General features: G+C 44.6%; 1 protein-coding gene across 4 annotated transcripts in view; it reads left to right on the forward strand.

Moving 5' to 3' along the window:
* Positions 1-25,982, forward strand: part of LOC122559980 (phospholipid transfer protein) — a 59,233-nt gene that overhangs the window by 24,713 nt on the left and 8,538 nt on the right. For all 4 annotated transcript variants that reach the window (XM_043710099.1, XM_043710101.1, XM_043710098.1 and 1 more), the window contains exons 6-13: positions 465-528; positions 2,337-2,400; positions 5,309-5,400; positions 7,766-7,942; positions 8,033-8,092; positions 16,440-16,610; positions 19,537-19,604; positions 23,444-23,486. In XM_043710099.1, the coding sequence (XP_043566034.1) occupies positions 465-528; positions 2,337-2,400; positions 5,309-5,400; positions 7,766-7,942; positions 8,033-8,092; positions 16,440-16,610; positions 19,537-19,604; positions 23,444-23,486 (739 nt within the window). The remainder of the gene's footprint in view (positions 1-464; positions 529-2,336; positions 2,401-5,308; positions 5,401-7,765; positions 7,943-8,032; positions 8,093-16,439; positions 16,611-19,536; positions 19,605-23,443; positions 23,487-25,982) is intronic.

Here is a 25,982-nt window from a genome sequence, read left to right on the forward strand (position 1 = left end):
GCCGTCCTAACCCAGTCTGGCTGACATGTGACTTCAGACCGAAAATATTTGACAATTATAACTGCCCTCGGAAATGCCTCATCCAGTGACACCCACATCCTGTGAAAGGGTAGGTCCTTAAAGAATCAGAAGGAAGAGGAACAACTTCCAACTCAAATTTGTCAAATTCACAGATTTTATTTGTCAAAATAAAAACAGGAAAGTTACATTTTTCGGAGAATTCCCCAGAGAACTGAAAGTAATCAGTTTGACAAAGTGACTGAGATTGGATACAAACGCTTTCTTGTTACAGCCTGACAATGATGTATATTGAACAATGAAAGGTTTGTGCCAGCATCGAGTCCTATCCCTGGTTAATGCTCATGAGTTCCTGGCCACACAGTAGAGTTTTATCTGAATTTAATTTGACGGAGCGATTCACTAAATCTTCTAGATCTCACAACAACTGTCTCTTTTCCTCACAGGGGATTTTATGAATTAATCTCCAGTCTTCTCATGACAGGTTTGCGATTCCTGATAAACAAGCAGGTAATTCTCAGACTCTGCAAAGAACCAGTTACCCAGGGGCCCGACAGCAATAAATGTCAGCATGTTTGGAGTGAACAACTGAGTTGTATTTCTATAGCACCTTTGACATAATGTTGTTTGGTATCTTATAGACAATACATTAAATACGATATATATCATATTTATATCGTGTCTTTAACCTAATCAAACACCATGAGGCACTTCAAAGTCCTGTTGTAGATTAAAATTGACACCAAGCCACAAGAAAATATTATATTGACATCTAAAAGTTCAGTCACGGAATCAGGTTTTAATCTTGAAGAAGAAAAGAGGCAAAACATTCAGGTAGGCATTTGCAGAAAGTGGGAGGTAGACAGTTAATGACACAGCCACTGGTTGTGGAGGGACAACCATCAGAGATGCACAGGAAGTCAGAATGAGAGGAATGTAGAGATCTCAGAGGATCTTGGACAGGAGGCGATGACGGAGATTGGGAGTGGACAGGATGTGGAGGGATCTGAGAACAAGGACGAGGATTTCAAAATAGAAGTTTTGCTTGAATGGGATCCAATGTAGGTTAGGGTGAGAGTGAGGTACGGGAGCAGGGAAGATGGGGAACTGATTGATTTTCAGAATACTCAAACTGAAACTAAGAACAGTGTGGATAAGGGTTTCATTGCAGCTGGGCTGAGGCAGGAGCAAAAGCTGGATGATGTTATGGAGTTGGAGACTGGTCGTCTCAGTGATAGAGAGGACATGACATTGGAAACTCATCTCAGGGTTACAGAGGACATCTAAGTTGGGTATATCCAGTCAATAGTAATGGAACTCAAAGCTTTGGTCTTTCCAATATTTATTTAATTAGAAGACATTTAGTTCACCCGATGGGTCAAAGTTAGATGCAGCATGGGAAACCAAAGATACTGGACATGTCAAGAAACATAATGGTGAGGTAGAGCTGGATGCCATCCATGTGTGTAGGGAGGAAGGAGGTCCAGCTGAGGAAGTTCGTTGAAAGTGGAGTCACAAGTAGATAGGATATTGAAGAAAGCGTTTGGTATGCTTTTCTTTATTGGTCAGAGTATTGAGTACAGGAGTTGTGAAGTCATGTTGTGGCTGTACAGGACACTGGTTAGACCACTTTTGGAATATTGTGTGCAAATCTAGTCTCCCTCTCATCAGAAGGATGTTGTGAAACTTGAAAGGGTTCAGAAAAGATTTACAAAGATGTTGTCAGGGTTGGAGGGTTTGAGCTGTAGGGAGAGGCTGAACAGGCTGGGGCTGTTTTCCCTGGAGCGTCGGAGGCTGAGGGGTGACCTTATGGAGGTTTACAAAATCATGAGGGGCATGGATAGGGTAAATAGATAAGGTCTTTTCCCTGGGATGGGGGAGTCCAGAACTAGAGGGCACAGTTTTAGGATGAGAGGGGAAAGATAAAAAAGGGACTAAAGGTCAACTTTTTTATGCAGAGGGTGGTGTGTGTGTGGAATGAGCTGCCAGAGGAAGTGGTGGAGGCTGGTACAATTACAGCATTTAAAAGGCATTTGGATGGGTATATGAATAGCAAGAGTTTAGAGGGATATTGACCAAGTGCTAGCAACTGGGACTAGATTAGGTTAGGATCTGGTTGGCATGGATGAGTTGCGCTGAAGGGTCTGTTTCTGTGCTGTACATCTCTATGACTCTTTGACTCTATGTCACTGTGAGAGGTAGTGCTGAGAGCCAGCAACAGGTTGATGCTATGGGCAGTGAGAGTTAGAGTGAGTGAGAGAGTGAGAATGATGCTGCCTTTTTTGTTCCTGTTTAATCTCCTGTCTCTGCTCTTGTAGATTTGCCCGGCCTTAGAACATTCAGCACTGGTGCTGCTAAACTCTCTGCTGGCGACAGTCCCAGGTTTGTGTGCTTTCAGAGACATTTCTGAAGAACCCCCATGTGTACTGATCAATGACTTTCTTGTTAGACTAAGGATTAATGCGAGTTTTATGGCCTCCTTACTAAAGTAGGAACCACAAGGAGGCATTGCTAATGGAGGCTGAGTGTTGTGTTCCAAGTGACAGTGCTTAGCATATTTCTCCATGGTGGGAGATGAACATAAAGATTACAACCACATATCTATGGATGAAAGACATTTTCATTCACTCAATCCCAGGATGTGGGTGTTGCTGGTTGTCCAGCGTTTATCACCTGTCCCTAATTGCCCCTTGAAGGTGGTTGAACGGCCCTCTTGAACCTTTGCAGTCTACCTGCTGTGGGTTGGCCCATACTGACCTTAGGGAGGGAATTCCAGGATCTTGATCCAACAACAGTGAAGGAAAAGCGATATACAGTACAACCACGATTATCCAAACTAGACAGGCGTGGAGTATTTTGTTCGGATAACTGATCATTTGGATAACTGATCTATCGTAAACAAGCGGTAATTTGAGTGCCGGCTATCCAACATGCCTCGGTTATCCAGCAATACACGCCATAATGCCGTTTAACTGATAACCGAATGCTGAGTTTCCTAATGCCGTTTTTAACGGGACCTCGAGATCTTGTTCGGATAATCCGAATTTGGACAATTGATGTTTGGATAATCAAGGTTGTACTGTATTTCCAAGTCAGGATGGTGAGTGGCTTGGAGGGAACTTGCAGGGGGTGGTGTTCCCTGTATCTGCTGCCCTTGTCCTTCTAGATGGACGTGGTGGTGGGTTGAAGGTGCTGCCTAAGGAATCTTGGTGAATTTCTGCAGTGCACCCAGCTACTGCTGAGCATCAGTGGTGGAGGTGGCAGATAACCTTCCACCAGTGGAGAAATGATTAATGGATTGATTAGATTAACGTGAGGCTCCATAACTCCTTATTACTAGGTGTACAACTTGCTATGAGAAGGCAGAGACCACATTACCCTACTGTAATGTAACTACAGCAAACTCAATACACTTGGAGTAGTTTCTACTGATGATCTCCATATTTCATATCTACTACTATTAAATGATAGCACCTCCAGCACACATTACAGTATCTGATATCTCAACATGGAGCAAGGAGGGACCACTTCATCCATTTCAATCGTCCTGATCCCATGGTTATGTGCTCACATTATGATGATAATCACAGTGACCACAGCAGCGTCTCCTCAGATCCTGAAAACATGGATGAGTCAACAACACACATTCCTTCAAACTCCACTGTTGCCGTTTGAACATGTTGTGCACCAGGGCTAGGACATGCTGGTGGTGTGGCATTGAACATGTGAAATGTTCAGGAACTTTACAACCAGTCTTATCTTCTTGTGTAACTCCACCCCTCTGCAGACGCAATCAACTGTAACCAACTCCTCAAAACACAAAACATTTCCACTCATGAGGGGTATGGATAGGGTGAAAAGCCAAGGGTTTTTTTTCCCAGGCTGGGGGATTCCAAAACTAGTGGGCATGGGTTTAAGGTGAGAGGGGAAAGATATAAAAGGGACCTAAGGAGCAGCTTCTTCACGCAAGGGGTGGTGCATGTATGGAATGAGCTCCCAGAGGAAGTGGTGGAGGCTGGTACAATTGCAACATTTATAAGGCATCTGAATGGGTATATGAATAGACAGGGTTTGGAGAGAAATGGGCCAAATACTGGCAAATGGGGACTAGATCAGTCTTTGATATCTGGGTTGGCATGTACTAAAGGGTCAGTTTAGAGTTTATGACTCTAAACTCCAGTGTAGCTAGTCACACAAATCACCATCAACCCTGCAAGTTGTTAATGATCCTTTTAAGCATTCTTATAACATCACAGAATCCCTACAGTGGCTGTTCAGCCCGTTAAGTCTGCACCGACCCTCTGAAGAGCATTCCACAACCCTCACACCCCCACCATAAACTCTGCATTTCCCGTGACTAGCCCACACAGCCCTAGACACAATTTAACATGGCCAATTGCCCACCGTTGTGGGCGGCACGGTGGCACAGTGGTTAGCACTGCTGCCTCACAGCGCCAGAGACCCGGGTTCAATTCCCGCCTCAAGCGACTGACTGTGTGGAGTTTGCACGTTCTCCCCGTGTCTGCGTGGGTTTCCTCCGGGTGCTCCGGTTTCCTCCCACAGTCCAAAGATGTGCAGGTCAGGTGAATAAGCCATGCTAAATTGCCTGTAGTGTTAGGTAAGGGGTAAATGTAGGGGTATGGGTGGGTTGCGCTTCGGCGGGTCGGTGTGGACTTGTTGGGCCGAAGGGCCTGTTTCCACACTGTAAGTAATCTAATCTAATCTAATTTACCCTCTATGTCTTTGGACTGTGGGAGGAAACTGGAACAACCAGAGGAAACCCACACAGACACAGGGGGAATGTGCAAACTCCACGCTGACAGTTGCTAGAGGGTTGAATCACTGGTGCTATGAGGCAGCAGTGCTAACCATTGAGCCACTGTGCTGACCCCAAGTGTTGTTATGAATTAGGGGCAAGGTACTGTTGTGTATTGTACTGTGCAAGTTTCAGTTAAGGCGTTAGAAGGAGAACTGAGGCTGAAAATAGCAGCTCTGCAGTCCAGCCAGTGTTTGGCACTAAATCTTGCCAAGTCCCAGGCATTCAGCAAATGAACTCACAGGCTAATGTCCTCACCAATACCAGGTTGTAACTTTGTCCACTCCAGTCCAACACTGGTACCTCAACCAGCATCTCCAAATCAGTCTGGGATTGAGTGTCCTGGATTCATTCATTAACTTTAGTGGCCAGGTCTTACTCTCTGGGAGTCCAGGCTACTGGGACATGCATGTGTAAAAGACTCTTGAGTCAACATTGTCACTCCAGGAATTCATTCCTTCTTTCTTTATATAGTGCGAATGCCAGTGGATTCATACGTAGGGATCGATTATTCATTCCTCAGTGACCCAGATGTGAAAGCTGATTGGATGGACATGGAATTCAAGGTGAGGCCTGGTCACAGTGAGCAACGCCCAGATCCTCCAAAGGGCGCACTCTACTCGCTAGAGCATCGGGTCAGATTCCCAGAGCTTCCCTAGACAGCCGGGCCTGCTCCTCCAGCAGCCGAGAGACCAGAGTGGATAACCAGGAAAACATCTTGACCATTCACGCTCCCCCCTCCTCCCCAGCCAGTTGTGTTTCCTTCATCGGAACCCCCACCTCAGGCTAACTCTGTCACTGGTGGGTCAGGCTGCCTGAGGAAATGTGATGATAATGGTTCCGTCGGAGGGTGATTCAAGGGTGATTCATTGAAGCCAAGCTGCAGCCCACAGTTCATGGTCAATTCACAGAGATTGGCTGATCTTCAACAGGCTTCAAAATGGACAGTCCAGAACCAGGGATTCATACCACGTAGGCTTGATAAATAGAACAGAGGCCTCCAGTCTTCAGTGTCTGTGAGTTCAAATCTCACCACTGAGCATATTGTGGGAACTGTATTCAGTAAATGTGGTGGATTTGGAATGATTGAAACGCTGTTAGTCTACTCCATGGGATGGTCGTTGCTCTCCCAGTCTGCCTCACCCCTAGCTAGTGTTCTCAAGTAAGAACAGCATAAGTGGATCCCTCAACCTCTCCAAACCCATCCAGTAAGATCATGGCTGACTATCAATCTGAACCCCACTCTCCACCCACTCCCCTTCTCCCTGGATTCCTCTAAGAGTCTGTAAATCGCCTTACCTCAGCTTTAAGTATATTCAATGATGGATTATCCACAAGGCTTCTGGGATGGAGCTTTTGAAAGATTCAAAACTCTTTTGTGTGGAGAAATTTCTCCCCATCTCAGTCTGAAATGGCCACCCTCCTCATCTTGGGACTGCCCCGGCTTCTAGTGGGTGGGAGAGGTGGGGGAAAATAACCTCTTGGTGTTGACCCTGCTTGTATCATTCGTTTTAGATTCTCATCCCAATTCAGTGAATGGGAGAAAGTGAGGACTGCAGATGGTGGAGATCAGAGTCAAAAAGTATGGTGCTGGAAAAGCACAGCCAGTCAGGCAGCATCCGAGAAGCAGGAGAGTCAACATTTCAAGCATAACCTCTTCACCCACACCCCTACCTTCATCGACCTATCGCATTCCCAACTACCTTCCCCAAGCCCCACCCCCCTCCCATTTATCTCTCAGCTCCACCCCCCCACCAACATTCCTGATGAAGGGCTTATGCTTGAAACACCAACTCTCCTGCTCCTCGGATGCTGCCTGACTGGCTGTGCTTTTCCAGCACCCACACTTTTTGTCGCCAATTCAGCGAATGTTCACTGCCTGATCTCCAGTACAAGTACATCCTTCCTTAAATATGGGGACAACATCTACACACACCACTCCAGCTATGGCCTCACCAAAACCACCAAAACCCCTGTTCATTTAGTGTCATAGAGTCATAGAGGTGTACAGCACAGTAACAGACCATTCGGTCCAAATTGTCCATGCCAACCAGATATTGTAACTTAATCTCGTCCCATCTGTCAGCATTTGGCCCACTGAACCCTTCCTACACATAAACCCATCCAGATGCCTTTGAAATGTTGTAATTGTACCAGCCTCTGTATAACAAAATGTCTTTACTTTTGTGGGTCAATCGCTTTACAACAAGGTTGACCATGTTATTTGATTTCCTCATCACTTGCTCTATCTTCAGGATGACTCATCATGTTCCTTATCTAAGTAAACCCGGTGTCTCCCGAATATCAACAAGATTCACATCTTTTAAGAGAATATTTTTCTTGTGTTCCTGCCACCACGTTAAGTACAGATATTAAAATGTGGCCTGACCAGCATCAGCCACATTCAGAGGATTAAATGTAGATTTCAAAAGTGCAGACTGGTACAATGTCAATCCTTAACTTTGTGTGAAATTGTGGTTGGGTCTGGCCTGTGTGTAATAGGGACAGAGCTGACAGCACTGTGCCCTATTCTCTGGAAAGTCAACTTACATGCATCACTAGCTGCTGACAGATAGCCAGACCCTATATGTGTAACAGTGAGTCAGACACCTGAGAACTATCTCAGTGTACTTGAATACACCTTTTATAACGGGTACAGGCCATTACTTAATCAGTAAGAAATGGCTTTTCAGTTTGTGGGCACACGTATCAATGAAGCTGATTGAAACTCTGGAAGGTGTGACACATTTCCATAACCTTTTGGGTGACTACATCAGTTGAATAATTTCTCAACGAGGGAGGTTTGTTCCTGGTGTTATTGAGTTGTGATCTGTTCTCACTCCTGGTGTTAAATTATAGTTGTAATGTATGAGCTTGCCCTGATGCTATTCTGCTAACTGGTGCCTCTTTGGAATTGTGCTCCTGTTTCAGGGGATGTTCTACCCTCTGGGGAATGAGAATGACACACTGGTGAACAATGCGATAGTGCCTCTGGTGAAGAGGAGTCAGCGGATGGTGTACATCTCTGTATCTGAGTACTTCTTTGATTCTGCCATGTACTCCTATTATAAAGCTGGCGTACTGAAGACTGAGATTCCTGAGAGCAAGGTACCTAGTTCCCAATTGTTACATCCTCCTGTCTCACAAAACAATTCCAATATTAGTGACTGAACTTCCTCATTGCTCGTGTGTTTATAGATGTCCGTGGATCTTGCTTACTTGCTCAGAACCACATTCTTTGGAGCGATCATTCTGCTGGTAAGGGACCTACTGTGACTGTTATTATCTTCCCCTTCTCTCTGCCTCTTTCTCTCTCTCACACGCACACGCTTTCTCCTCCCTCTCCCCCTACTGGTGAGGAAGTAAGGTTGCTTTTGTTTATGGAGCTCGAAGCTGGGAGAAGTGTGAAATTATAGCTCAGTTAAACAGTACAAAATGAAGCCTGGTGTGAACTGGAGGGTCAGTGGAATAGTCCAGAGCTATTGGTGGAATGAGTAACTGGCACTGGGATGGCAACAGTAGCACTATTACTAACAGTGTGATCCAACCATCCATGTCGAGGACAGGCCATGTAGCGTAAAGGATTAATTGTACCTTTTCTCTTGTTATATCTCCTGAGAATGTCCGTGTTAGGAACAATGTTCTGGTGATGTTACATCACATGGAGCTGGGACCCAAGGCTGCTGGGTTTGAGATTTGTTCTCGCTTCCCATCTCTTGTACACAGTCATCGTTAGTAAAAATTTCTGATGTTCACTGACATGGATGTGGACAGTGTTCTAGCAACAACCCCGACCTGATCGTGCTGTTTGGTGGCAATTACTGATCAGACACACAACTAAAAGCGGTGTCAACTGAGAGCTGAAGAGATGCCAAGTACAGTACGGTGGTGGGGAGGGGGGAACTTTAATGTTGTGGTTCTGTTCGCCGAGCTGGAAATCTTTGTTGCAAACGTTTCGTCCCTGTCTAGGTGACATCCTCAGAGCTTGGGAGCCTCCTGTGAAGCGTTTCTGTGGTGTTTCCTCCGGCATTTATAGTGGTCTGTCCCTGCCGCTTCCGGTTGTCAGTTTCAGCTGTCCAGTGTAGTGGCCGGTATATAGGATTCATGTTGCTTGTCGTCTGCGTGTGTGGCTACTAAGCATGAGCAAAACTAATGTAGTGTACAAAATCCCAAGCAAGGACTGCACAAAACACTACATAGGACAAACAGGAAGACAGCTAACGATCCGCATCCATGAACATCAACTAGCCACGAAACGCCACGACCAGCTATCCTTAGTAGCCACACACGCAGACGACAAGCAACATGAATTCGACTGGCGAACAGAACCACAGCAACGAGCACCCGAGCTACAAATCTTCTCACAAACTTTGGGGGAACTTTAAGTCTAACCCAGTGACTGGACTGTGGAGAGGAAAATCCCATGCAATTCTGGCAAAGTGTGGGAAAACTACACAGCCAGGAATATAGCAGGGAACACAGCAAGCTGAAACTTCAGTGAGACATAGATTATTGTAGACTGGACTGAAAACCAAAATACTGGAAATCACAGTAGGTCAGGCAGCATCCCTGGAGAGAGAGCAAGCTAACGTTTGGAGTCTAGCTGACCCTTCATCAGAGCTGGAGTGAAGAGTGGAGGGGGCAGCATTTATGCTTTTGTTGGGAGCGGGTGGCTGTGTTGGAGTGTTGATAGTTCAGATTAAGTGGTCGGATTGTGAGAGTGGGAGAACAAGTCTCCTGCCAGATTTGAAAGAACAGACAGTTTCACTAGAGTGGGGGGTGAGGATAGAGAAGATGGTGACAGAGAATATAACAAGTAAAGCTGCAAGAAAGGGAAGGAATGGGAGTGAGTTCACCATCTGAAGGTGTTGAACTCAATATTAAGTCCAGAAGTTTGTAAAGTGCCTCGTCTGAAGCTTTTCCTCCAGTTTGAGCCGTGATATATTGGAGCATTGCAGAATGCCGAGGACAGACAAGTGAGAACGTGAGCAGGACCCTGTGTTAAAATGACCAGCTACGGGAAGGTCAGGGTCATGCTTGCACACGGACCAGAGGCGTTCTACAAAGCAGTCACCCAATCTATGTTTTGTTCCTGTAATGTAGAGCAAGTTAGTGTAGATGTAGACTGGAGGTCTTTGCAGAGATGGGTAAGAAAATAACACTCAGAGAGTGCAGGGTGGTACAGGATGCAGTCAATACCATTGGGGGGGCCCCATTGGCAGGAAAATAAAGGGTCATGAGTTCCCAGAAACAGACCAGGTCAGCAGCACATTGGTGAAAACAGGCAGCAGCAGTAAGTGTCTTTAAGTATGTAACCATTCAAGGATGTTGAGGAGCAGGATGAATTCCTCCCAGGGGATATCACAAGCCCAGGAAAGAATTTCAGCTCCCCTGATCATACAGACCCATATTTAAGATTAGACACAGGCAGATGTATTCATTCATTTGGATGATTCATTGCAGTTAGAGTCAGAGACATGTACAGCATGGAAACAGACCCTTCATTCCAACTTTCTATGCCGACCAGATATCTCAAATTAATCTAGTCCCATTTGGCAGCATTTAGCCCATATCCTTCCTATCCAGATGCTTTTATAAATGTTGTAATTTTATGAGCTTTCACCACTTCCTCTAGCAATTCATTCCATATACACATCATCCTCTGTGTCCCTTTTAAATCTTTTCCCTCTCACCTTAAACCTAAGCCCTTTGGTTTTAGACTCTCCCATCCTAGATGATTGGCTTTTCGCCCTAGCCATGCCCTTCCTGATTTTATAAACCTCTATAAAGTTATTCCTCAGCCTCCAATGCTTCAGGGAAAAAAGCCCCTATTCAGCCTCTCCCGATAGTTCAAATCCTCCTCCCTAGCAACATCCTTGTAAGTCTTTTCTGAATCCCTTCAAGTTTAACAACATATTTCCTATTGCAGGGAGACCACAATTGAATGCAGTATTCCAAAAGTGACCTAACAAGTGTCCTGTACAGTTGCACCATGACATCCCAACTCCTATATTTTTAGACAAACAATTATCTAACTATCTTCCAGTCAATCTCAAAACACAGGAAGCATTAATATCAGAGTGAGAGGATGGAGGCAGATTATACTTCACTGAGAGAGAGAGCGAGAGGGAGAGAGAGAGAGAGAGATCGATGACACTTTGTACATTATGCCTAATCATCACTCTTCTTTATTGAGCAAGAATGACTGTGCATTTTTGAATCTTTTTAATCTAGCAGTTGTAGGGAAACAGAAGCTGACTCAGTGAATCAGTCTACACTATAGAAACCCCATCCATAGGGCCACTCAAGGATAGGACAGGTTCTTTGTTTGTCTCAGAACAAAGGCAAGATCAGTAGGGAAGAGGCAAGCAGGGACCTCGGTGACCAGTTATGAGAGAGTATTCTAGACCTGAGTTTGCCTTTTGAGTAGAGGATGAAGCTGCCATTCCTGTTGTTGATATAGTTGAAGCAGAGGTCCTGGATTTTCTTGCACTCTTGTACTTAATTGACAATATTTGTGAAGGTTCTGTTGTTACCTTTGAAGAGAATCTCCCTTTTGTTGGAGAAGATAACAAAAGAGGTAAATGTGTCTGCTTATTCCACTGAACCCTCCAATGACGTGCAAGAAAAGCAGCAGGAGAAACAGAAGCACACACGCATTGGGACGGACAGTGATGAAGATCCGGAGACCAGGGGCACCAGGAACAGCCCCAGCTGCCATCAGCTCAACATCTGTTAGAGTGAACCAGACCTTGGCAAAGCGACAGGGAAGAAGCTGAAAATGTGTTGCTGGAAAAGCGCAGCAGGTCAGGCAGCATCAGGCGGTGCTGAATTCGATGGATTAGACTGAGACAAGGTGGGGGGAGGGGAAATGAGGTCCGTGCGGGATAAGTCGGTTCCGTAGGCAAAGCGACAGGGAACTCAACAGAAGGCAAAGGATCAGCAAGCTTTGCAAACAGTGAACAGTTATGAAGTGAAAATGCCCTCACTCTTAAAGCAGCAGTCACTGAGGAAGGAGAGCTTGGGATAGTTCAATCAGAAACAACCACCAATGGAGCTACAGAACTAACAAGGAGCAAGGTGGCCACAGTTTCTGAAGTCCTAGATTGTAGAGTTAAATAAAAAAGGATCTTCATTCCTACATGGAGATGTTCACGGATCAAAAAATATGAGTTTTTTTTATATTTACTCACGGGATGCGGGCCTCACTGGCTGGGCCAACATTTATTGCCTGTCCTTGTCCTTGGGAAGATGATGGTGAGCTCCCTCCTTGAACCGCTGCGTCCATGTGCTGTAGTAGACCCACAATGGCCTTAAGGAGAGAATTCCAGGATCTTGATCCATGGCAGATTGGGCAATACTTTCCTCTGTCATAGTCAGCTCCAACGGAACACACATAGAATGAGCAAAGCACACCATATAGTCAGAGGGGGCCTTCGAACCTTGGAAGCAGCACACCAAGAGTTTGTTCAACCACTGTGAACAGCTAGTAATGAGCAATATCGGGAAAAACAGATACTTCTGTCTTAACTGGATCAAGCCAACAAAGAGAGTGCGGATGTTTGTAGAAATTGAACAGAAGCTGTGAACAGTTCATGAGGTGAAGAGTGGCCCTTGATGGAGTGGGGTTGCAGAGGAGATGTGGAGTAAAGAATCCCTTAATAATAGCTCCTGAATTCTGAGAATATGCAGAGGACCTCTATCTGACACAGTCACATCACATGAAACTGGGACCGGATTAAGTTGGTTCTCACTGAATCTTGTTGATAGTTACCGTTAGTAAAGATTAATGATGTTCATTGACAAGGGCATTGACTAACCTGTATCAATAAATCAGACATGATCCTACAACATGCCCTGATCAGAACTAGCTGAAAGAGGTATCTATGATTATATCAGAGCTGGTGCTACTGAGGGAGGGGATTTGAGATCATCCTGACCAGCTTTGTACAGGAGTGGGTTCCACCTTTCATCTCACACTTCCACTTCTCCTTTCGGGTCCTCTGCTTTGACCTGCCCTTTCAAACTCACCCATTCACCCCTGTTTTTTGGTCTCACCCTTTGACCTTGACCTCTCTCAGCTCACTCTTTCATCACTGCTCTTTGGTGCCACGTTGGAAGCAATGAAAAGTTAAGAACTTACAGATGGTATTTTAGGAGCTCCGTTTGAGAACAGCAGGCTACCTTGCATTTGTAAAAGGGTAAAGGAATGGTGCAGTTGGAAGGTTCCTCCTATTCCTCGGACATTGGCGCTGGTACTGGGGTGGTGTTAAACATCAAATGTTAAAGTGCTAGTTCAAGTTCGGTCATATATTTGTTTAGTCAGAGCTTTGATTCTGGTTCACATAACACAAGCTCCCGTATCACCAATTATTAGTCTCCAAATACACCCAGTCAAGGGCTCACTCAATGATCCCGTAATCAAATAATAAGTATTGCATGTTCCCTAGTCTCATTTCATCTCAAGTATCCCCACAAGATCCTACTAAACAATAACAGATGGGAGGGATCTGGACAATAAGGTAGGTTACACCTGAACAGAGCTAGAACCAATGTCCTCAAAGAGATGTGAACCAGTGCTTGGGAAAGGGTTCAAACCAATTTGATAGGGGGAGCTCGGGAAGCCAACATGAAGCATCATGGTGGAAAATAAGGGTGTCCACAGGACTGAGAGAGATAAACAGTGTTGGTATAAAGGGTAATGTAGAATGAGGAGAAGTGAGCAAGGAAAATGTGAAGCAGCCTGTGGTCCATTCGGAGTGAGTATGTAAAAGAGTAGGAAGTAAGTTTGATGAATTGAAGGTACTACTTGTAACATGGGACTATGGTTTAGTGAGACCAATGGAGATGGTAGTGATTGAAATTAGGTCAGCCAGGTGGACCTCATAGAATACGAGTTTCCTGATTGAGGCTATTAACCTGGTCCAGTCAGGGAGCCCTGGCTGACGGATATAAACAGGAGTGTCAGAGGTTCTGTTCATTCTGAGAGCTGGCTCTGAGCTAGCTGGGTCAGTGTCATGGACTATGTACATGGAAATAAAGAATTACTCAGCGACGGGATACTGGCTTTCATGGAGTCATTTCGGACACGTGGCCCAAATAGGGTAAGAATGACAACTTAATGTTCCTGGCTACAATGTATTCAGGAAGGAAAGAAACAAAGAGGGGAGTGGTAGTATTGATCAAAGCATTATAAAGTGGATAATGTAATGTGGTGTAAAATTCCAAGCAGTGGAATGTGGTGAAACGGTTAAAAATTATGTCCCAATACATGTGTGAATCTAACCGGAATGGAGGTATTGGGCCAAGCAGTGGAATATGGTGTAGTTCAAGTTCGGTCATATATTTGTTTAGTCAGAGCTTTGATTCTGGTTCACATAACACAAGCTCCCGTATCACCAATTATTAGTCTCCATATACACCCAGTCAAGGGCTCACTCAATGATCCCGTAATCAAATAATAAGTATTGCATGTTCCCTAGTCTCATTTCATCTCAAGTATCCCCACAAGACCCTACTAAACAATAACAGATGGGAGGGATCTGGACAATAAGGTAGGTTACACCTGAACAGAGCTAGAACCAATGTCCTCAAAGAGATGTGAACCAGTGCTTGGGAAAGGTTTCAAACCAATTTGACAGAGGGAGCTCGGGAAGCCAACATGAAGCATCATGGTGGAAAATAAGGGTGTCCACAGGACTGAGAGAGATAAACAGTGTTGGTATAAAGGGTAATGTAGAATGAGGATAAGTGAGCAAGGAAAATGTGAAGCAGCCTGTGGTCCATTCGGAGTGAGTGTGTAAAAATATAAAGAGTGGGAAGTAAGTTTGGTGAATTGAAGGTACTACTTGTAACATGAGACTATGGTTTAGTGAGACCAATGGAGATGGTAGTGATTGAAATTAGGTCAGCCAGGTGGACCTCATAGAATACGAGTTTCCTGATTGAGGCTATTAACCTGGTCCAGTCAGGGAGCCCTGGCTGACGGATATAAACAGGAGTGTCAGAGGTTCTGTTCACTCTGAGAGCTGGCTCTGAGCTAACTGGGTCAGTGTCATGGTCTATGTACATGGAAATAAAGAATTACTCAGCGACGGGATACTGGCTTTCATGGAGTCATTTCGGACACATGGCCCAAATAGGTAGGAATGATAACTTAATGTTCCTGGCTACAATGTATTCAGGAAGGAAAGAAACAGAGAAGGGAGTGGTAGTATTGATCAAAGCATTATAAAGTGGATAATGTACCCAAATGGTCAATGACTGAATCTTTTTGGTTTGAGTCAAGGAACAATAGAGAAACTATTACATTGCTGAATGGAGTTAAAAATCACACAACACCAAGCTATAGTCCAACAGGTTGATTTGGAAGCACTAGTGTTCGGACCCCTGTTCCTTCCTCAGGTAGCTGTGGAGTAGGATCCTGTATCTTATGATCCTGCTCCACAACCACCTGATGAAGGGGCAGCACTCTGAAAGCTAGTGCTTCCAAATAAACCTGTTGGACTATAACCTGGTGTTGTGTGATTTTTAACCCTATCTGCCCCAGTCCAACACTGGCTCCTCCACATCATTGCTGAATGAGTAGTAAGTACTAGTTTAGCCAGCGATTCCCACGTCCCATGAATTAATGAAAACTACCCTCTTGGCCTCCATTTAATAGGAAGGAGATATTAGAGAGAAGCTGCAGAAATGGTTCAATTCAACAGTGGTAATGATGGGGCTGGGTTTCAACTGTCCTGATATAGACTAGCATGGTCATGGTGAAGCAGGGCAAAGAGTGGGAGGAATTCCTGATGTATACAAAAGAACTTTCTAGATCAGTTTGTTTCCAGCTCAATGAGAAAAAAAGCAGCACTGAATTCTGGGGGAACAAGGTTCGTGGAATGAATATGTTTCAGCAACAGAGCATTTGGGGATCAGTGATCATAACAACATCAGGTTTTGAAAAGTGCATGATACAATCTGGTGTAAAATACTTCATTAGAGGAGGCCAACTCCAGTAAGGAAGATTGTGACTGTCCCACTGATATAAAAGGAGCATTATGTTGATAATCTGAAATGAAAACAAAATGTACTCATCATCCCAATGTGACAAGAATAACTGGAGGCCTGTGATTCCCTCCCTGTTACTTAGTTTGTGGGGTGTAGCTCAATCTGATACTAGCTGTAGAGACAATTTCAAAATGGAATTATGAGAGGGATAAAGTTGCAGGGATTATGGTGCTGGAGTGGGAGAATGGGATTGATGGGACTAATGTGGAGAAAACAGGCACATACACAGTTGGCTCCTTGTGTATTAACTCCACGTTCTTTTCAAAAACGAGGTAAGAATTTTCAAACTAATATCAATCAGTGAGCAGAGGGGTGATGTTTAAGTGGGGAGTTTGGATGTGACTGGAAGTATTGGATGAGCTGAAGTTTATAGAGAATGTCTAAAATATGTTGGAATAATCCAATATCAAAGTTATGAAAGAGGCTTTCAGCTGTAGACGTGCTAAGACAGAGGCAATCAAAATTGATAGGAAATCTGACTGAATTTATAACACATGCAATGCCTTTGGATGTTTTAACTGTGTCCTTTTCTCCCATTGCTGCCACCAAGGCCCCAACATCATCAGCTAAGGAAGCTCCTCTTCTGTTGGACTTGGAGGTAACATCAGCTCCTCACTGCACCATCAAACCATCAGGGATCACTGTCAGTGTTAATGCCCTCATGAATGTCATTCTCCTTCCACCAAACTCGAAACCGGTCATGCTCTCCAGCATAATCATGGTAAGCACTTTGATTCTCACCTTATGCATGGAGTCCTAATTGTTGCAGACAGAGCCCCATTCTGCAGTGTGACCTGACAGAGACACTGCATGAAATTTTCATATAACTGTGGATGAAACTCACAGCTGGTGAGGCCTATTAGAGCCATTCACAATTTTCTTCACCAAAATGAAATCTCCCTTCTGCCTCTGCATTTACAAAGAAAACAACGACCCTCCAGGACATCTCTGCAGAAGTTCCTCAGGGTAGCATCCTCGGCCCAATCGTCTTCAGCTGCTTCATCCATTACCTTCCCTCCATCATAAGGGCAGAAGTGAGGATGTTCACCAAAGGTTTCACAATGTTCAGCACCATTCAAGCAGCATGTACCCAAATGCTGCATGATCTGGACAATATCCAGGTTTGGGCTGACAAATGGGAAGTAACATTCACACCACATAAATGACTATCTCCAACAAGAGACAATCTAACCATCACCCCTTGATATTCAATGGTGCTACCATCACTGAAACCCCCACTATCAACATCCTGGGGGTGACCATTGACCAGAAACGCCATAGAAACACAGTGGCTACAAGAGCAGGTCAGAGGCTAGGAAGCCCGCATGACTCCCCAAAACCTGTCAATCATCTACAAGGCACAAGTCAGAAGTGTGATGGAATACTTCCCACTTACCTGAATGAGTGCAGCTCCAACAACACACAAGGAATTTCACACAATCCAGGACAAAGCAGCCTACTTGATTGGCACCACATCCATCACTGACACTACACTCAGTAGTAGTTCCCCTCCAAGCCACTCACCACCCTGACTTGGCAATATATTGCTGTTCCTTCACTGTCACTGGGTCAAAATCCAGTGTGAGGTATTGAACTATGGAAGGTGTAACAAGGTAAGTGAATATACAGCACTTTTTAAAAATGTATTCACGGAATGAGGGTGGCGCTGGCTAGGCCAGCATTTATTGTCCATCCCTAATTGCCCAGAGGGCAGTTAACAGCCAATCACATTGCCCTGAGTCTGGAGTCACGTGTAGGCTAGACCAGGTAAAGATGGCAGATTTATTCCCTAAAGGACATCATAAACCAAATTGTCAAAATGATTGATTATCACAGTTGACTTTAGGCTAACTTAATTTTAGATTTTTATTGAATATTGATTTTATTATCTGCTGTGGTGGAAATTGATTCCCATGCCTCCAGAATGTTAACATGGGCTTGTGGATCCCTAAACATTACCACAATGGCAACACCTCCCTTTGGATTACTAGCCATTACCATTATGCCATTACCTCCCTAAAAGCATCTTATAAAGAAATTTTTGACGAAACACTAACACAAACTTCACACTCTCCCAAGAGTTTCTCGACCTCCCAACAGTGGCTCAGCCTCTGTGAGTCACCACAGTCTCCTGTCAGCTCTGTGTGTTCCAACAGACCTCGATCTGCATTTCAGCAAAACAGAGAGTCACACTGCCATTACGAAAATGGCTCCGGAATCTGAATCTGGAAATGTTGCCCATTAATATGACATGTAGCATTTTCACTAGGAGGTGGGACCTGCTGTGTACATCAGTGATTCATAGGTGTAACTGCACATGTTAATGTACAGCTGCCTCAAACTAATCTGATTTCAGCTAGTGAGCTGCTGAAAATATGATCCTTATACTTTCCACCAGCGATGAGAAACTGTGAAGCAGCCTTTGGAAAGGGTAAAGTACATTTTCGAATATTGTCCCAGGACACCTTTGGGGAAGTTCAGTTTCTGTTTAAGAGCAGTCAGGCATCCAATGGGATTCCTAAAATCAGATGTGAATATGCATAAAAAGTGCATCACTGGAACTGTCAAACTCATTCAAACTGTGAAGAGATCTGTCTTCAAAAGGAACTATCAAAGGAAGCCGCCAAGCTGCTGAGGTATTTAAAATTCTTGCCTTTTAAGGATTTGTACAAAGTACCTGCAGTAAAATCAATTTGTTGTTTCACACTGTCTGTTGACATGACAGAGGGCTACCAATATACAATTAGTGCTAGCCAACTGATTTCGTAACCTTCCATTATCTCAGTTGATTGATAGCTCCAAATGGGAGAAAGTGAGGACTGCAGATGCTGGAGATCAGAGTCAAAATATGTGGTGCTGGAAAAGCACAGCAGGTCAGGCAGCATCCGAGGAGCAGGAGAGACAACATTTCAGGCCCCGCAATGTCAACTCTCCTGCTCCTCTGATGATGTCTGACCCTCTGTGCTTTTCCAGAGCCACACTTTTTGACTCTGATAGCTTCAAATGGTTATCGACTCTTTAAACTGGACCAATGAATTGCAATGTGTGGGTTTTATAGGTATTAAAGAAGGTTAGATGCAGTGAATAGCTTTTTACAGAGGCTCCACTTTCTGTGGAATTAACTGCCAGGGATGCATTCACAGCACATACACATCATGCCATTAAAAAGTGGTTGAAAACACATGCTCTGTGATCCAATTTCAATTGGATTTAATGGGCGAAGAGATAACATTATTAATTCATTGACTGAGCCAGCAGTGTACACACACCCCTCCTCCACCTGATGGGCAAGGTAGGAAGAGCTAAGGCAAATGGCACAGTGAGCGTGACAGCAAAGGGAGTGTGGAACAGGTAGCAGTGGGAGAGGAGAATTTGAGGATCACTATAACATCATGCTACGATTTCTGGTCTGTTTTATTACTCTAATACACTTTGTATGGCATGATCTGCCTGTACTGCACGCAAAACGAAACTTTGCACTGTACCTCGATACATGTGACAATAATAAATCAAATCAAACAAAAGTACTTTGAATATTATAGAAACCACACTCGAACTTTCTTCCCTTCACAAAACATTGGAACTTCTCACACCTTGAACGACATACGTTTGGGAGAGTTGCTGATATTTGGATTTTTTTGTTGCAGGAATCAAGACTGAATGCCAAGGTGTCTCTGAAGGGCAAAAAACTTGGAATGAAATTGGACCTCAAAAGGTAGAATCATTGGTCCTTGCAAGTGAGAGTGTGTAGATCCCAGGCTGTGTATCTGCATGTCCAATCGTTCCCTCTGTATGGGGCTGGTTTGAATTTGGGCTCCAGTCTGCAGAGTCTATTGTCCATTCTAAAGGTGGTAATAGCTCTCCAATGTCCAGCTAATTCTGGCAGGTGAACTCCAAAGAGTCAAACAGGAACTGGGTGTAACACTCCCTGGAATGAAACTGCAGGGATTAGGTTAGAGCAGTCACCAGCACAGTGAGTAATGGAGAAAGAGATGCAAACATCCAGTTATTTTGGGCCCTGCCAACAATAATTTGCAACTCACTTCGACTGGGGCATGAATTAACCAGATGCATTCCCATCATTTCCACACTCCCATGTTACAAGGGTCCTGGTGCCTGAAACATACAGTATTTCAGACAGCTGGTGGAAGGTTCCTTTCAAAACAGGGCAGGTTGAAACCCAGGAATGGGACATAATCATAGAATCCTTACAGCGTCGAAGCGGGCCATTTGGCCCATCAAGTCCATACCAACCCTCCAAAGTCCATCTCACCCAGACACCGCCCACACCCTATCCCTGTAACCCCACATTTCCCATGGCTAATCCACCTGACCTACACATCTTTGGACTGTGGGAGGAAACCGGAGCAACTGGAGGAAAACCACACAGAGACGGGGAGAATGCGCAAACTCCACACAGACAGTCGCCCGAGGTTGGAATTGAACCTGGGACCCTGGCGCTGTGAGGCAACATGAACTATGAAGCCAAGTGAGGACAGGATACAGAGTAAAACACTCTTTCCTGGGGTGTCCTGCTGGTGAGAGAGAAGCAGTTTGGAGTTAGCTTTCTGCTGAGAAGCATCAGGTGCCAGGATGAGGACTGGCTGCAGAGAATTCACTGCCATTGTGTGTTCGCGTGTGCACTGCCTATATCTCTTTAGTTATGGATAGTTTATTTATTCATTCAAGAAATGTGGGAATTACAGGCTGGGCCAGCATTTATTGCTTGTCCCTAGTTGCCCTTTGAGAAGGTGGTGGTGAGCTTGAACCACTGCAGTCCACCTGTTGTGGGTTGACCCACATGCCCATAGGGAGGGAATTTCAGGATTTTGACCCAGCAACAGTGAAGGAACGGTGATATATTTCCAAGTCACAATGGTGAGTGGCTTGGAGGGGAACATGCAGGGGGTGGTGTTCCCATGTATCTGCAGACCTGGTCCCTCGAGATGGAAGTGGTGGATGGGTTTGCAAGGTGCTGTCTAAGGCAACTTGGTGAATTTCTGCAGTGCATCTTATAGATAGCATGCAGTGCTCCTAATGAGCGTTATTGGTGGAAGTGTAGAGTTTGAACGTGGTGGATGGGTTGCGAAGAAAATAGTCCTTAACCAATACCTATTTCTTTGTGTTTAATGAGATTGTAAAACCAAATGTCAAAATGTTGTGTTTCTCATTGAGGTGAATCAACAACAACAGCAATGATATAGTCCCTTTAACAGAGTCATACGTCCGAGCAGCCTCAGGAACATGAAGGGAATTGTGAATATTGATTCAGACACACCGTCGAGAATGTAACCACCTCTCCTATAAAAATATTCAATGATTCTGCCTCTGCCGCTCTCTGAGAAAGAGAGTTCCAAACCTTCCACGACCTGAGAGAAAAATCCCTTCTCATCTAAGCCTATCCAACATTTCACTGCAGGATAATTCCAACCCCACCTTCCCAGTAATCAGTTGAGGAAACCTTCTCTGAACTGTCTCTAATACATTTCTCATTGAGGTGAATCTCACTGTGAAAAAATGGGCGGCATGGTGGCACAGTGGTTAGCACTGCTGCCTCACAGCGCCTGAGACCCGGGTTCAATTCCCGCCTCAGGCGACTGACTGTGTGGAGTTTGCACGTTCTCCCCGTGTCTGCGTGGGTTTCCTCCGGGTGCTCCGGTTTCCTCCCACAGTCCAAAAGATGTGCAGGGTCAGGTGAATTGGCCAAGCTAAATTGCCCGTAGTGTTAGGTAAGGGGTAAATGTAGGGGTATGGGTGGGTTTCGCTTCGGCGGGTCGGTGTGGACTTGTTGGGCCGAAGGGCCTGTTTCCACACTGTAATGTAATCTAATCTAATCTAATTTGTATTCCTCTTTAATTAAGGTGAACAAAACTGCACAATACCTCAGATGTGGTCTCACCAATGCCCTATAGAACTGAAGGAAAATGTCCCTTTATATTCCTAATCCCTCTTGCATTAAACAAAACTATTTCAAAACCTTAGCTGTAGTTGCACTCTAACGTTTTCTGATTTATTTAGCAGGATACCTCAATTTATCCGTATCTCAGAGTTCTGCATTACATCTCCAATTAAGGATTTTGACTAGGTTCCAAATTCTAGGCTGGTCAGAAAAGTGGGATTCCATGGAATCCCAGGGAAAACAACAAGTTAGATCCAAGGTTGTCTCAGTAACAGTAAGTAAAGGGTGTTAGTCAGTGAGTGTTTCTTGTGATTGAAAGGCTGTTTCAAGTGGGGTCATGCAGAATTCAATACTGGGTCCCTCAATGTTCATGGTTTGTAATCAATCATTTAGACTTAACTATAAAGGCCATAATCAAGAGGTTTTATGATGATGTGTAATTCGGGTGTACAGTTGACCGCGAATATGAAAGCTAAAGACTGCAGGAAGATGTCAGTCTTCCAGATCTCTGCCTGAATTGGGCTATTGACCCATCCCAACCAGGGCCTAAACTGAGAATTCTTTTTAAATCAAACTTATTTCACTTAGAATCCTCATGGGACACTTTCCTTCGGAGGTGGTGAGAAGATGCTTAAATAGTGGTGGAGAAGCTCAACTGGTCTGGCAACATCTGTGGAGAGAAATCGGAGTTAATGTTTCAGGTTCAGTGGCCCTTCCTCAGAACTGATGGTAGCTAGAAAAAGCTTGGTTTCTTTGCAGAAGATAGTGTGTGGGGGGGTAGGGATTAGGGAGTAAGCGATAGGTGGGCATAGAGCCGAAAGAGAAAGCAAAACAGTTGGACAGACAAAGGAGTGGATAATGATCAGCCTAGGAGAATGAATAGCTGCTATTGGAGCTATTAATACCTAACAATGGGTTGTGTGTAATAGCAGACCATGTGATAACAAGGAGAAAGTGAGGACTGCAGATGCTGGAGATCAGAGCTGAAAATGTGTTGCTGGAAAAGCGCTTTTCCAGCAACACATTTTCAGCATGTGATAACAAGGCCTGGAGTGGGGGGTTTGGGTTAAGGACATGGGAGAAGGTGGCTCAAGCTCTAAAATTGTTGAACTCGATATTGAGTCCAGAGGGCTGTAGAGTTCCCAAGCGGAAAATGATGTTCTTCCAGCTTGCATTGAGTTTCACTGGAACACTGCAGCAAGCCTGGGACAGAGATATTGGTTAGGGCACAGGGTGGGGTGTTGAAGTGGCAACTGCTTACTCCTTCACCTCTCCACCCACCCGCTCCCCCCTATCGTCTGCATAAACAATAACCTTTTCCTAGTTACTTTCGGTTCTGAGGAAGGGTCACTGGAGCCAAAACGTTAACTCTGATTTTTCTCCACAAAGGTAACTAGACCTGCTGAGTTTTTCAGCAATTTCTGTTTTTGTTTAAATATTGGTTGGTTATGTTCATTGGGTGTGTGTAGGGATTACTCTTTATTCATTGATAATCTCAGGGATCAACAGGATTGAAACTCAATTACTTATGAAGCAAAACTCTAAGGAACGGTGAAGTGAGACAGTGGAAGTCAGAACTCTGGGCTGCTCCTTCCTACTGCAGGAAGATTCATTTAAATAAGTGCTTTTTAATTTTTGATTTTCATTCTCTACAGATTCAGAATGTATTCATCAAAGTCCACTCTGGAGTCACTGGCAGTAAGTAAACATGGAAAGAAACCTTTATAGAATCTATAGAACCTCCTCCAGAACAATCAAAATCAATAGAAATCATAATCTGAGAAACCCTCCCATAAAATCACTGTTATCACATTGTAACTGGTGGCGTGTCACAGGGATCAGCACTGCAGCCACATATTTATAATATATCTTAACGATATGGATGAAGAAGGTGAACATATTACATCAGGGAGACCAAATGTAAGCTAAAGGAACGTTTCACCGAGCATCTCAACTGGGCCCGCAAGGGCTGACCAGACCTCCCAGTCACCACCCATTTTAAACCAAAAGAGGAAATGATGGAAAATCTCAGCGGGTCTGGCAGCATCTGTAAGGAGAGAAAAGAGCTGACGTTTCGAGTCTAACTGACCCTTTGTCAAAGCTGACAAAGCTTCTGCCACCACCCATTTTAATTCCCCTACCTACTCCCTTTCCGATATGCTCATCCTTGGCCTCCTCCATTGCCACAAAGAAACAAACCGCAGTTTGGGGGAGCAACACCTCACCTTCTGTCTGGGCAGCCTACAGCCCAGAGGTCTCAATATTGAGTTATCCAATTTCAAATAACCTCCCTTCCCATCCCCCGACTCCCTTCCCAGCCCTTCCCCTCCCTTTCTCTGCTCCCTGCCACCAACCAGATTCATTCCTCCCATTGACCAGGTTGTACCTGTCTTCACCTAGCACCACTTCACCACCCTGCCCCCACCACCCCCTTTATCTTCAGCTCCACTTACACCAACCCCCAGTCCTGAAAAAGGGTTACACCCAAAACATCAACTTCTCCACCTCCAGATGCTTCCTGGCTTGCTGTGTTCTTCCAGCCTGGTCCTGGTCTATATTACTGTATAGCTAAGTTTCCTGATGAAATAGAAATAGGGGGAATGCAAAAAAACTAGCATTCAAGTTTAGTAGGTAATCAGGAAGGAAAATAGAACGTTGGCCTTTGTTTGAAAGGGAATGGAATTTAAAGTAGGGAGGTTCTGTGAAAACTCTACAGGCACTAGTTAGACCACAGCTGGAATGCTGTGAACAGTTTTGGTCCCCTTATCCAAGACATTGGTAGCAGTCCAGGGAAGGTTCACTAGACTGATTCCAGGTATGGATAAATTATTTTCCGAGGAGAAGTTGAGTCGGTTGGGCCTGTACTTGAAGAATGAGAAGAGACCTGATTGAAACGTGGAAGATTTGTAAAGAGCTTGATAGGGTAGATGTTGAAAAATTGTCTCTCTTTTGTGGGAGAGTCTGGGGCCAGAGGGCACAATTTCAGAATAAGGGATCACATATTTCAAAAGAGATAGGAGGAATTTCTTTAGTCATGGGATAGTGAGTTGTGGAATTCATTACCACAGAGGACAGTTGAGGCTGGGTCAGTAAGTATATCCAAGGCTGAGAGACAGATTTTTAATCATTAATGGAATCAAGAGTTATGGAGAAAGGGCAGGAAAGTGGAGTTGAGGTTGCCAGATCAGCCTGATCTGACTGAATGGCAGAAGAGACTCAATGGGCTGAATGGCCTACTTCTGCTCTTTGCTCTTATGGTTTTAATGGTATAGATTCTTTTGCGTTCATTCAAGAAAACCTTAACCATGCAACTGATCAGACACTAGGATACAGCAGGATTAGTGCACTGTTAATCTTAGCAAAGTGCCCATTTCCTCTCAGACTCCCTTCCATTCTCAGCCGTTGTTTGTATCACTCATTGAGGATGATGGGTCTCCCACAACCCTTAAACATCATGTGATAAATTTCCTTCCCTCTAACCTAGCTCCAAGTTGTCAGTAGGGAGCTGACACTTTAGCCTCTACTTGGACATTGAGGCTTTCCAATCTCTGCTGAGGCAGACAAAGCAAGCTGATGTCTAATGCAGAATTGGTTTCTCTGGGAACAGCTCAACAGTCTGTCAGCAGGGACTGTAACTCGGCGAGTGACAAACAGGAGATTAGCACAACCAATCACTGTTTCTCAAAGTCTAGCATTCATATTCAGTCAAATCAAAACCAGGCCATAGACTGGACAGTGACAGGATAGGGTTAAACTGGACAGTGACAGGATAGGGTTAGAGGAGAAAGTGAGGTCTGCAGACGCTGGAGATCAAAGCTGAAACTTTATTGCTGGAACAGCACAGCAGGTCAGGCAGCATCTAGGGAACAGAAGATTCAACGTTTCGGGCACATGCCCTTCTACTGGACAGTGACAGGAAAGGGTTAAACTGGACAGTGACAGGACAAGAATAGACTGGACAGTGACAGAACTGTGGCAGTGGAGTGCCACAAGGATCGGTGCTGGGTCCTCTACTTTTTGTCATTTACATAAATGATTTGGATGCGAGCATGAGAGGTACAGTTAGTAAGTTTGCAGATGACACCAAAATTGGAGGTGTAGTGGACAGCGAAGAGGGTTACCTCAGATTACAACAGGATCTGGACCAGATGGGCCAATGGGCTGAGAAGTGGCAGATGGAGTTTAATTCAGATA

The sequence above is a fragment of the Chiloscyllium plagiosum genome, chromosome 20 (assembly GCF_004010195.1).
Source record: "Chiloscyllium plagiosum isolate BGI_BamShark_2017 chromosome 20, ASM401019v2, whole genome shotgun sequence".
Classification (NCBI taxonomy): domain Eukaryota; kingdom Metazoa; phylum Chordata; class Chondrichthyes; order Orectolobiformes; family Hemiscylliidae; genus Chiloscyllium; species Chiloscyllium plagiosum.